The sequence below is a fragment of the Temnothorax curvispinosus genome, unplaced genomic scaffold (assembly GCF_003070985.1).
Source record: "Temnothorax curvispinosus isolate PA1 unplaced genomic scaffold, ASM307098v1 QBEX01005011.1, whole genome shotgun sequence".
Taxonomy (NCBI): Eukaryota; Metazoa; Arthropoda; class Insecta; order Hymenoptera; family Formicidae; genus Temnothorax; species Temnothorax curvispinosus.
The window spans coordinates 1,793,869-1,807,308 of NW_020214791.1; the positions used below are offsets into that span (position 1 = coordinate 1,793,869).

The 13,440-nt window shown below is 35.7% G+C and overlaps 2 protein-coding genes across 6 annotated transcripts; one reads left to right on the plus strand and one right to left on the minus strand.

The window, feature by feature from the left end:
• The first annotated feature begins 577 nt into the window (after nucleotides 1–577).
• On the plus strand, nucleotides 578–13,440 carry LOC112454338 (phosphatidylinositol 4-phosphate 3-kinase C2 domain-containing subunit beta). Of its 5 annotated transcripts, none has more exons than XM_025015657.1 (26): nucleotides 578–999; nucleotides 1,151–1,389; nucleotides 1,535–1,747; nucleotides 2,039–2,279; nucleotides 2,461–2,505; nucleotides 2,960–3,209; nucleotides 3,386–3,606; nucleotides 3,675–3,783; nucleotides 3,858–4,019; nucleotides 4,111–4,340; nucleotides 4,427–4,526; nucleotides 4,628–5,047; nucleotides 5,133–5,334; nucleotides 5,409–5,582; nucleotides 5,714–5,980; nucleotides 6,069–6,257; nucleotides 6,345–6,576; nucleotides 6,762–6,908; nucleotides 6,991–7,239; nucleotides 7,350–7,786; nucleotides 7,896–8,052; nucleotides 8,853–9,088; nucleotides 9,232–9,432; nucleotides 11,392–11,588; nucleotides 11,923–12,173; nucleotides 12,331–13,440. In XM_025015657.1, the coding sequence occupies exons 2-26, from the start codon at nucleotides 1,151–1,153 to the stop codon at nucleotides 12,502–12,504; spliced, it is 5,343 nt and encodes a 1,780-aa protein (XP_024871425.1). In that variant the 5' UTR covers nucleotides 578–999; the 3' UTR covers nucleotides 12,505–13,440. The 5 variants fall into 5 exon arrangements, with proteins under 5 accessions (XP_024871425.1, XP_024871426.1, XP_024871427.1 ...); XM_025015658.1 differs by having other exon boundaries at nucleotides 6,345–6,570; XM_025015659.1 differs by having other exon boundaries at nucleotides 3,678–3,783; nucleotides 6,345–6,570.
• Nucleotides 9,689–10,479, minus strand: LOC112454342. The gene is made up of 2 exons (XM_025015668.1): nucleotides 10,382–10,479; nucleotides 9,689–10,351 (listed from the first exon to the last, which is right to left on the minus strand). Exon 2 carries the CDS (start codon nucleotides 10,307–10,309, stop codon nucleotides 9,857–9,859), a length of 453 nt encoding a protein of 150 aa, XP_024871436.1. The 5' UTR covers nucleotides 10,310–10,351; nucleotides 10,382–10,479; the 3' UTR covers nucleotides 9,689–9,856.

Below are 13,440 nucleotides of genomic sequence, written 5' to 3' on the forward strand. Positions count from 1 at the left end.
TCGGTATTCGATTCGAGCGAGTCGAGTCAGTCTGTCAGTGTGACGCCGGCCGGACGTCCAGGTTTCGGCGAGCTCGGAGCTGCTCGGAACGAAGCGCGCAAGGAGCGAGATCCCCGAGCCGAAAATCGCGCCGGAGCACCGGGGGGCCAGGAGCGGAGCACCGGGCGAGGGCGTTAAGGCCTTCACACATAAAATAGCATAAGGACGTAAAACGTAAGCGTAAGAAAATCGACCAATCCCAATCAAGTATTGTGCTGACCGTAACCCCAGTAGGGGAAAATACTTGATTGGGATTGATCGATTTTCTTACGCTTACGTTTTACGTCCTTACGGCATTTTATGTGTGAAGGCCTTTACTTTCCTGAGCGCGCGCGCGCGCGCGTTACGGCGCTGCGTCGGCGGATCGGCCCGTAATCGGCGCGGCGGAGGAAGCAAGACGGAAGCGGAGGACCGCGAGAGCGAGAGAGAGAGAGAGACAGACGGCGGTGTTTCGCGAGCACCTGTCAGCGAGCGAGCCGAGAGCCTGTTCAGGGAATAATGCCACGGTGAGCCGTCGGCGGATTTACCGGAATCACTCGAACGTCACCTCGTGGCCTGGTCGCGCGTGACCGATAACGCGGCCCTTTAAACGCGCTCGCCCGCGCGCCAGCTCCCCGGATTTTCTTCTCTCTTTATTATCGTTAGCCCTTTCCCTCTTTCCCCTCCGTTATTTATCGATACACACGCGTTTTCGTCGCTCGCTGGCGGCCAGTAGCGCACGCGTCGTCGCTACGTGCCACTCTGTTCGCGACAGACAGCCCGAGAGAGAGAAAAAAAAGATCCGTCCGACGCGGTGACATTTACAGGGTGACACGAAACGACGCGGCGTACGGGATGCACGATAGCCGATAGATACTCCCGGGAGGGACGTCGTCCTCGAGGCCAGCAGCGATTTACTCGTCCCTCATCGTAGCGGAAGTCTCTGCTCCGGTTGCTCCGTCGCGACTCCGCTCGATATAGGTTAGAGCGTGTGTGATCCTACGGGACACACCGTCGTCCGCTCCTAATTCGGCTGTCGCACGCGTTGACTGTTGACTCGCGCGTGGCAACGCATCGTATCGGAATGTATTACCGGTGTAACGGCGAGCATGATCTTCGAATCTGATTCCAGATGTCACACTACAGTAGAAACACCTGCGATCAAAAGACTGCGGTGATTGACCATGAAAGGAAGTATCAGGAGGACTTGGAGCAGGCCAAGGCCCTCAGTCTGGAAAGCTTGGCTCTGGAGAAGTACAGATTGGAGAAGCTGCGATTGGAGCTTAGTAACGTGCAACAGGCGTGCCTCGCGCAAAACAATGTGTGCAATACGAATAGCGTGCCGGAGACAGACAGCTCGCAAGGAGAAAGGTACATATTTTGACACTTCACCTTCCAATCGGCTGCTTTTAATTTTTCAAAATTAATTGTGTCTTATAATGTGTATCAATTTGACAATTTTGATGCAACTCTTTACTGTATAACAATTAAGCAATTTACCGTGTAATATGTATAGATTGCAATGCAGAAGTCGACCAAGACCAGGATCCATTAACACAAATCAAAAGAGTACTGTAATATTGGCACCGCCACCTCCAATACCGTGTAGAAGAAATTCGACGACTACCGCATCAAATCAAGATTCTTCTACCGACCTAATCAATTTTACAAGCCCTGTAAAGCAGGATAATCTGGCTGAATATTGTTCGGCTCCACCTCCGCCACCGCCGTAAATATATTTTTATAATATTTAGTTATTTATATATTTAGTTAAGAGACACGGCACTTTTTTAAAGAACTGTACTTGTGCAAGCATATTTTTATAATTATTCTCTTTTACATACATGTACGATGATTATATTATTTCTATTTTGATTTTGAAATAAATTATCAAGTTTATATAATAGCAATTTATACAATTGTGACATCTGAAAAGTCTTTCTTTTTTTATTGAAACGTTTATAATTTTTTATCTTTATCTTACGAAAGATTGTGACTTATTAAAAACTTTTTGTTACAGAAAAGCAGCATCGTTAGAGCCTAAATGGGATACCCATCCGTCATTATTGAAGAAACAATCAAGAGTGTCTCGAAGTAATAGCTCAGTCAGCGCGTATCATTCTAGAGACTTTAGATATCATTCTCTTTCCCCAGGCCCACGATCTTCCACAGCACCATGTACGCCAGGAACACCGGGAATTAGCCCTATCATGTCAAGAGCTAGTAGCGTTAGCAATAATGTACCTGATATTGCACCACAGGTAATAAAGACTATAGATTCTATAGATTCTATAAATTCTATAGAATCTGCCTTGTTCTGAAATGAATATTTTCTATTTTCTATATGAATATTTTCTTGCAAAAATCTTTTTTTTTTTTTTTAATTTGTTTGTTTACGGGATTAATATACAAAGCAGTTTGTTAAAACATTTTTCTTTGCAGCCTGCATGGAAATCTGTTATCTTTAAGCATTTTTTCTTCACACAGGTATATCATATCTGAAGATATCTGAAGATATGGTAGATGCTTATTTTTTTTTTAGCATAGCATTATTATTATACATAGTATTATTAGTATTATTAATAGATATTAATATTATTAATAACCCAGATAGCAGAGTGCGTCAAACGTAACGTTATAAGTAACGTTATAATGCCGTCAAAGTGACGTCTCTAACGACAACAATCCGTCATTTTGACTGCACTATTACGCCACTTGACGCCACTCTGCTATCTGGGAAGTTGTATATGTTTCAATTTATTTTTAATATTTAAAAAAATATATATACATATTTATTATCTCAATCTTTCTTAATTAAAAATATGTGAAATATACATCTTCTATTGTTAGTTTTGCTACTTTTTAAAACCAATTTTATTAATTAATGACGAACATTTTTCAAAATAGTTGTTTTGAATATATTTATACATTTCTTTTTTAGATTCCTCCATTGCCTATGAATTATAGACCAACTGTTCCACCTGCCATATGTGGAACACCATTTTTGGATGATGAAAAGTTGAATGTATTAAAAGTGATAGAGAAGAAACCAAATAGCAATCTTATAGATTTGAATAGTTTCGAGCAAACAGAGGACAAAACAAATGTACGAGTTAGCGTGTTGGAAGCATTCGATCCGTTACTTATTAAGACTGACAACGGAAATAATTCTATACCAGAGCATAAAGATGGTAAATTATCAAATCTCATTTTTTCTAAATTATTAATATAGTATAAAATAATTACAGAATAATTATAGTATAAAATAATATAATATGTCAAATTTAAAACTCGAAACATGTGACTAAAAATGGAAGTACATTCTGTTATTTTAATATTAATAAATAACATTGAATAATTTTTGCAGATTCACAATCACAAGTTAGTGGCAGTGTATATGATCCATTCGATCCGTTTGATTATATGTACAGCACAAATGAAAGTGTCAACTCGGATCCCGTTTATGCTGCTGTGGAAAAATCTGCGAAATCGCCAGCTGTATCGCCAGCTGCACCACCTCCACTGCCTCCTCGAAATTCATCTGCATGGAATACCATAGAGAGACGAAGAACTTCCTTAGATCGTCGAGTAAGTTGCGAAAAAATTTCTGTCTAATTTTTCATAAAATAATTGTTATACTTTAATATTATTTTCAGCAGAAGCGTCAAACACGATTATACGAAAACTTAACAGTCATTAAAACTAGATCATCTCTGCATGATTGTGATCTGAAGGCATTTCACAACATGATAAAGTCTATACGAAGTTAGTAGAGAACCTTTTGTTCTATAATGGTATATTGATACATCTTTGTTGCTCACAATTTGGTTCAATTTCAGGCGAGTTTCCGTTTAATAATCCTAGTACAAATATTGGATACGTTGTTAGCCCAATAATGGAGAATCTATATCCAGATGGTACAAGTATAAAATTAGTAGTCCATCCACAATTACTCAATAACGATAAAGATCCTGTATCATCTATTACTTTCACTTGTAATGGTAAGTTAAAAAGAAAATCTTTTTTTTCCAAAGTAAGATTACTTTCTCTCTTTTGTATCTAAAGCAAATCGTTTTAAACATTATGTTTCAGTGAATTGCAGTGTCGAGCATGTTATCTTGAACGTCGCTTGTTCCTTGGAGGATGAAGATACAGTAAATGTAGAAAAATATTGTTTAAGAGTATGGGGATTAGCTGAATACCTTGCACCTAACACAACCTTAGCACAATACGAATACATACATCTATGCATTAAATTAGAAAAAGATATCGAATTAGCTATAATGAGCAGGGCACAAATTAAACAATCCATTGCTCGAACGGTCAGTATCAGACATATATGTATATTGTATACATATTATAATGTATCGCAAGCAGACTGTTCAAACCATTATTCTTTTTTTTCCAGCTACAAGATGATAATTGTGATCAAACTCTAAAATTAGAAGATATTCTACCAAATGAACCGTCACAGCCTATTTCATATGATACATTAGTTATTTTATTAGGTATGTTTACACACACACACACATGCATATGAAAAGAAATTGTTTGTCTATAATATATTTATATTGCACATTGAATTTTAATATTACGTTATGGATTATAGAAACAGTAGAAAAGGAAATGGAACGCGTAGAAACTGCAGCGTTACAATTGGCAACCACAAATCAAGGTTCTACCTTATTACCTCAACTTCAACCGCACGGCGTAGTGCAAGCAGTTAAAGCAGTGTGTGCCTTAATGGGAAACATCGAGACATTCGAGATCACGGAAGCTATTGACAATTTCGTGAATGCTTGTTGCCAATTTTTGCCGCAAGCTCACACAGCTAATATAGACTGTAAAAAGCCCGAGATTATACACGAAGATGGCGATTATGCTGTGGTTACTTTGAGGAAAAAGTTTCCTGATGTGATCGCCTCTCATTGTCATAAAACTCGCGATGCTATTCAGGAACTCGTCGAGACCTACTGTCATGCGTTTAGGGTCGATTTTCAACTAAATAACAAAGGAGAATTTTCGACAAGTAAGAAGACTAATCCTATTGCAATAATATACTTTGTATAAGAAAAAATTTCATGATATAATCATGATATATTTTTTCTTAACAGATACACTGATTGCGACAGAAGTAATTGATACTATTCTGGTGCGTGTTGGAGCTTTGCACAGGCTACCAACCACGTGGAAACACGACGATTATATAGTGGCAGCTCAAATCTTTCACGGAACCAGACCTGTGGGAAATCCAGTTTTATCAGAACCAATGACGGTTAGCACAAATTTTTATCCAAGGATTTTATTTAATTCGTGGTAAGTACGAAAAGACGCTTACAATACTCAAGAATGCCAGTTGGATTTAATACAAATTATATAATTTATATAAGGTTGGAATTTCGCGGAATAAGTGTATGTCAAGTACCACGGGAAGCTAGACTTGTGTTAGTTCTTTACGGACGTACGCTGCAGCCTGCGGAGCACGAATCCAACTCATCCGCGGAAAACGCAATGCAGAAAGAAGAACTGGGATGGGGTGCTATACAATTCTTCGATTATGACGGGTAAATGATGTGTCTGCTACATTTCACGAATTGTTCCTCGCATTCAGCTTTTTATCTTCGAAACTTTTACAATTTGTATTTTCGTTGCTTCATATCATGCACGGTTTTATGTACCTTCATTTTATTTCTAGCGTTATGAGCCAAGGGAGTTTTTTTCTGTCCCTTTGGCCAGCCATTGCAGACAAACGATTAGGTCCGGCGCCGGCGCCTGGAATTCATCCACGTGGCGATACTCATCCTATAATAGGAGTAGAATTACCCGATTATGGAGGAAAAGTATTATTCCCCAATTCCTCGGAATTGCGAGATTATGACGTGGAATCGTTAGACTTCAACTCGTTAGATCAAAATACACAAGAATTATTAATAGATATTACACAGCAAGATACATTCTCGAGGTATGTTAATAATATATGATTAAAAATATAGAAAGACTTAAATTTTTTAAATTTTTGACATTTTGCAAAAGCTGATTCCTATTTCTAGACCGCCTATCGATGAGAGAGAAATTCTATGGGAGAAGAGGCATTATTTACACGACAGACCTGAAGCTTTACCAAAAGTATTACTGGCTGCACACAGTTGGGATTGGGCGTGTCTACCGGATTTACATGCGTCGCTTAGAATTTGGAGTCCACTGCCTCCGGTACAAGCGTTACAATTACTTTTACCATGGTATGTATTTCTATCGATTATTTCTCTATTACAACTCCTGAAGAATCGTCTCGTAGAACGCTGCAATTTCTATTTTTTTTCCTGCAGCTTCCCAGATATGAAAGTCAGAGAGATGGCAGTTGACTGGATTCGCGAATTAAGTAATGACGAATTGGTCGATTATCTGCCGCAGTTACTTCAGGCGATGAAACACGAGACATACGAAGCATCACCTCTTACTCGATTCTTATTAGAACGTGCCTTACTTTCGCCGAGAGTGGCTCATTATATTTACTGGTTACTAAATCAAGCGCTGCCGGGACAAAGTCCCCAGGTACAGGTTGGGTTGATCAGCATTGGTGACATTAAATGCTTACGCATTTGTATTAAATGCTTACAGTATGGATTGTAGATAAAAAATAACTTTTTTAATTAAAGCTGTAGAGAATTGCTTCATGCGATATATATTATTAATAATAATATAAACTTTTCTATATTAAATAATAAAGGCTTTTTATTTTATAGAATTCTGGTGAAATTGCCGCGGAAGATGATAAAGCTATCAGTTGTGCTCGTTATCAACGAAGATTGCAGTTAATGTTGAGAGCGTTATTAGCAGTTATCGGAGATGCGCTGAGAAAGAGTTTCCTCACTCAACAATTGCTAGTTAAAGTGCGCCTTAACTTTTGTATCTTGCTTATTTTAAACAGTCTTGTTTATTTCGAATATACACTTTAAGTCGTAATCCGTACAGAATCTGCACGAAGTGGCTGAGAATATCAAAATTACAAAGGAATCGTTACGAATGGATACGCTTAAAACTGGTTTACAAAATATACACTGCCAGTTAATGGAAGACGATGGAACATGCTTACCACTGTCTCCCAGCAAACTAGTGTTCGGTATCAATGTACAGACATGTGCCTATTTCCCGTCGTTCACTCTCCCGTTGAAAATTAACTTTATCAGTTGTGACAATGTTATAAGCCCAGCAATCTTCAAGGTACGTTTTTGCGATGGGTAATCCGTAAAAATTTTCTACAAAACACTATTTTCTTCGAAATTAATATCGAAAAATTTGATATTAACATACATTGTACTTTTTGTTGCCAGGTGGGCGATGATTTGCAGCAGGATATGTTGACTCTCCAAATGGTACGCATTATGGACAAATTGTGGTTGAAGGAAGGCCTCGATTTGAAAATGGTCACTTTCGCCTGTGTGCCCACTGGTCACAAACGCGGAATGATAGAAATGGTAACAGACGCAGAAACGTTACGGAAGATCCAAGTTGAGTTTGGGTTAACTGGATCGTTTAAGGATCGACCGATCGCGGAGTGGCTTGCGAAGCATAATCCTTCAGAATTAGAATATGAGAGGGCGGTAGAAAATTTCACTGCTTCTTGTGCCGGCTATAGCGTTGCCACTTACATTTTAGGAATTTGTGATAGACATAATGATAATATCATGCTAAAGACATCTGGTCACTTGTTTCATATTGACTTTGGAAAGTTTCTCGGTGACGCACAAATGTTTGGAAACTTCAAGAGGTGAGTATGTTATATTTCATCTATTTCTGGATTATACTATGTACCATATTCTTATTTTAAATATAAAAGATGAGAGATATATGTAATCTTATGTTACATTTTTAATCAGAGATAGGACGCCATTTGTGCTGACGTCCGATATGGCATATGTTATAAATGGTGGTGATAAACCTTCAGCGAAATTTCATCATTTCGTGGACTTGTGCTGCCAAGCTTTTAATATAGTGCGAAAACATGGAAATCTTATTCTTCATCTTTTTGGACTGGTATGTTTTAAAATAGTTTTATGCTTATTGTTAGAGGTAAATAATTGGTCACTATGTGGTACAAGTAACATATATAAATCTTTTAGTTTTCAATAATTTTTTTAGACAAATAGCTATATATACAGCAACCTTCGTTAAATTAGATTAACGTAATATTTCTAAATTTTAGTTCAGATAAATAAATTTTAAACAGCTCAAATTTAAGTAATATTGAATAAATTATTTTGGGAAGATATAATTTTAGTATGAATAGCTGATATATATTTTGAATTAATTTCTATTATAAATGCACACACATTTTATGCAAAGGTTTTGAACAATTTTAGAATATATTTAAAATAAAGAATTTATCAGTTGTATGGTCACCACACCGTTATGAAAACAATAAAACCACAACGGAAGAACATATCCGTGTGCTTTATCAGAAACCGGACCGCTATCTCACTAAACTATATGCGATGTAGTTAATTAGTATTTATCGCCCGCGCTCCCATAATATCGTATGTTGCAGCAGTCTGAGTCAATCATGTTAAGAGTAAAGTACCGTTGGGAGTGAATAAAAAAGTTGAGGAATCATTATAAAGTCCAATAGCATTTATATAAGGATCGCGCGGTGTAAAAAAATAGATTTATTTGTTGTTTTAATATTCAACAAATAAATCGCAATGGATAAGTTAATATCGCGAAAGAATCTTCTCAGTGATCTGCACAAGCAAAGTGTTATAGCGCGAAAGTTGCACGATATCGAGATAAAAGATCATTTAAACAAGGCAAGAATGAACGAGTACACGACTTCGCAGATGACTTCGTCCGGTATCCCTGGGGTGACCGTGGACGCAGTTAGTTACGTACAGAAAGCTTTGCTTCCTGGACAAACAAATCCCGAAGCAGCGGCGACCTTCGCTCGCATGATAGAAAGTTCATTGAAAAGTTGGTTTACGCAATTCAACTTCTTCCTGCATAATCTGGCGCAGATGAGATTCTCCGGAGAACACACTGAGGGGGAGCTATTATCTTTTATTCCACGCACGTATACGTGAGTTTTGCACTGTTGCTAAACGAAGCAAACGTAAAGCTGACTGTATCAGGCGCAAAAAATCGAAAATCTTAAAAGCATGACTTTTCCTGATTTTTCCACGGATAATAGTCAACGCGTATCTAATACATATATTCTTGTAGAATGCAGCAAGAAGGTGAGTTAACAAGCGTTCAGGTTCATGGATATCAAAAACGTTACGATCCAGAGAAATATTACATGTACATTTTACGGATACAACGGAAGGGCCAACCGGACCCGACATATCTATTCCGATCATACAAGGAGTTTTGCGAATTCTATCAGAAATTGTGCATACATTTTCCACTTGCTAAAGTAACCAGGTAAATATCATACATATATCAGTCGCATATCATCCTTTCGTATTCCCATTTCTATTTTCATCTTCATCTTACGATGCTTAATATAGCATAATATTATAAGATTATCACAATCTTGTAGATATATTTATTTTAAGGCAAAAGTTGTATATTAACATTTTTTTATATATTAAATTACTTTATATAAATATTACGTTTATATAAACGTATAATATTAACAACATGTTGCATATTTAATTCATACATAGTTAAATTATATCTTAATTTCGAATATAGTGTATAAATAATAAATGCGAATTAAGTAAATACATATATAAAAAGATAGAAGATGGTAAATTGTATAAAGATATTCAAATCGAGACAAAAATATCCATCTTTCGTGCAAAATATTTTTATATACATGCATTATCTCTACATTTTCTCTGTATTAAATCACTAACTCGTTATCTGAAGAGATAGGACTTTTTGTATTTGACATATCATACCGATCTTCAGTTATCTTATTTGATTCGTCGCCGCATGTTGATTGCTCTTTTACATTTGGATCTTTGATGGAAGTAGAAGGTTCCGCATTTTCAACTGCATGATTATTTATCTGTAATTTCTTATCATTGTCTTTTACCGTAATTTCGTCCGAATCAGTAATTGACGATGATAATTGACTTGTAAGATCTGCTTTTGAACGGTCATATTGTACTGTTTCGTTATCGTCACTCGCCGTTGAATCACTTATGATTGAAGAAGGCGCACCTGAGACTTCTGCATTTTTCGGAATTGCCGACTCAAAGTATGAAACTCTCCGATAGAAGCCCGTCATTTCTGGAACTTTGGCCGCTTCTTCCTCCATCGATAGACTTGCTCGAAACCATTTTAGGCCCATTTTCTTCCAAATTTAGTATTAAATCTTTGGAAATCAGTTAATTTAGGATTAAATCTTTGAAAATCAGTTAATTTGTATTCAAGACTTTCGAGTCGTAAATGAATTCTTAAATTATCTACAGATAACATTTTCATATTTGTACTGATAAACATGACTGATGACATTAAAAATATTTTACAACCTTTCTGCAAATATTACAAAGATATTGTATAAAATTACTTACTCTTGTGAAAAGAAGTCTTTGATATATTAACAAGTTGTGATTCCTCTCTTTTAAAAATCAGGTATATTTATTGAACGTAATTTGTATCCTAAAAAATTACGTTATATTTTTTATTCTGTTATTTTGCAATATTAATTTTTCTTATATAAGATGACGTGAAATGGCATGATTATTTGCTTGCAATTTCAAAAAATAATTTATGTACTTACAACACAGAACTGTCAAAGTGTCAAAGCACCTGTTATTGCCCGTACTTGCTTTAGAAGAAAAAAGTATCAAGTACCAGATTGACTTGATTAGCTAAACTAATCACAGCTTTAAAGGAAAAACTGTTCGTATGTTACGTTGTCACAAACCAAAATACTTTTCGCGATTCTAAAGCGACACAGAACGAAGACAATATGTCATACGAACCGTAAGAGGATATCTTAAACGCAAAAGCTCTTCGCGCACAATGTCGTTCCTTTTGATATGTGTTATCTTCAGATCATCTGATATTAGAGTCAGACATATCTCATATTTATAACAGTCTTAGTCATACAATGATTAATCAACGAGTGTGGAACAATTCGTTAAACATTAAAGAAATACATTAATTAATACGACACTCTATTCAAAATAAAATACTTGAGTTTCAATATTTATTCTTCCTCTTGCTACAAAGAGCTCTCACAATGTGACTACTACTTAATGCGGCCGTTTGGCCTCTGCTATGTTGTTTATTTGCGAAACGATATAATGATACCTGTGTTAATTCTTCGAGTGAGGCGGGAATATAGGAATGTTTACGAATACAGAACATTCTATTCATTCACTCACATTGCGAGAATAAGATCGATTCTCTCTATTTGTTTTACAGCTTACCAAGTGGAATGAGCGTGGGACGTTCTAATATTAAGCAAGTAGCCGATAAACGACGGGCGGATATAGAAAAGTTTCTTGTAAGTTTGTTTAAAATGGCACCAGAAATATCCCAAAGCGATCTGGTGTACACTTTCTTCCATCCGTTATTACGAGACCAAAAGAACCCCGACATTCGTTTACGTAAAGTCAAAGGTTTGAATTCTCCAAATATATTATTATTTGTAAGCGCTATTAACAGTTCGGAATAAATTTCCTTAAGCACAGCAACATTTATACATTTGTATTAATAATAAACCTAACAATAAATTGAATGAAAACTGAATATTAATTATAACAAAATATGACAATGATTAAAGCAAATATATGTATATCATATTTATGTAAATAGGATTAATATCTGACAAAATTATGTTTTGTGTCAAAAATACAATTTATCTGAAAATATCATATAACAGTTTAAAACTTATGTAATACAGTTAATAATTTATGAAATAATACATAAAATGATGTCGCTTTTATATAACAGTGGGAAATAATTGGTGGGCCGAGAAAAGAGTTCGAGACAACGTACAGAGTGGTCAGATCAAGTTGGCTCTTCATTACGTTCGCGGCACCTTATCTGTCATGGTTTGTCATGCCCGAGGACTCCCTAAAGTGGCTAATGCTCAAGAGCCAAATACGTACGTGAAGGTATACCTCAAGCCCGATCCTACAAAGGCGACGAAACGGAAAACGAAAGTAGTAAAGAAGAATTGTCACCCATCATTCATGGAGATGGTAAAGTCAAATTTTTACGCCTTTAGATACACGGTCTTGTGTCTTGGTAATAAACTATATACATTTAGAAAATGGATAAGCTCTAGATACAAAGATGCAATCCGTTATATAATTAATCAATTATATGGTAAGTTTTATAACTCATTTTTTGCACTAGTTGGAGTATAGAATGCCCCTAGAAGTGATCAGAGAGAGAACGCTTGAAGCAACGATATGGAATCACGATACTTTGCAGGAGAATGAATTTCTCGGTGGTATAAGTTTGCCGCTCGGACGTCTCGACTTGACGAACGAAACTATCGAATGGTTTCCGTTAGGTAACGTACGATAAAGCGAGTATAAAGACTGCCCTGGAGTATATATAGAAGTCCCTTAATGCTCATATATATTGTTGTTAAGATATAGATGATATAATATTAGCGCACAATATTAAAACTTCTTTATTATGCACAGCCAAGTGCAATAATCATCGTGCTTTATGACATAAAAATAATTTTTATTTATATAATTTCGTGCATCTATATAACAGAGCTTCGTTTCTATTTGACGAAGTAAAGATCCGAAATTGATAAATGTGAAAAATTGTGTGATATTTGAAAGAAGATAACTATATATATGTAGAAAGAGAATCGACTTCTGCAATAACTGCTAAAAGAGATATATACATAATGACAGTAATACAGAATCTAAAAAGCATCTAAATCGAGCCTGCATAATAAATAGATAAAAAGGAAAATGTTACAATAGTTCAGAATTGTATATCGTACGTGCATATTCCTTTAATTATATTTTTGACGTATATTATATCTGAAAATCTGACAAATTCAGCATGAATTTATTAGATTTATGTTGGAAGTTTACTCTTTTATACAAAATTTTATACACTTATTTATTTATATCACTTTTTACTGACTAATAATCACCGATTGTAAATAGAATGTACTTTATATCATATAAATATGATAATGAAATCGTTTATAACAAGCAATTCTACAATCTGAACGAAAGAGTTTGCAGTTTTCTATTACAGACATATATATCTAATCATATAAAATTAGATATAAAAATAGTATATAAAAAGTTGAATTTTGATATACAACATATAACAGAATCATGTTTCACGGACTTTTATGGTGTTATTTTATTAGGAGAGAAATCTACATAATTGTCTGTTTATGTAATGGCCTCATTTATAATGAACAATTGTATTATTGATGAAACTTGTAAATATACTATTAAATCTGTGTAATAAATCAATTTTAAATTA

Coding starts and splice junctions, on each gene's coding strand:
- LOC112454338 (XM_025015657.1), top strand. CDS start 1,151: ATGTCACACTACAGTAGAAACACCTGCGATCAAAAGACTGCGGTGATT. Junction 2,280..2,460: donor TACCTGATATTGCACCACAG/GTAATAAAGACT, acceptor TTTTCTTTGCAG/CCTGCATGGAAATCTGTTAT. Junction 3,210..3,385: donor TATACCAGAGCATAAAGATG/GTAAATTATCAA, acceptor TAATTTTTGCAG/ATTCACAATCACAAGTTAGT.
- LOC112454342 (XM_025015668.1), bottom strand. CDS start 10,309: ATGGGCCTAAAATGGTTTCGAGCAAGTCTATCGATGGAGGAAGAAGCG.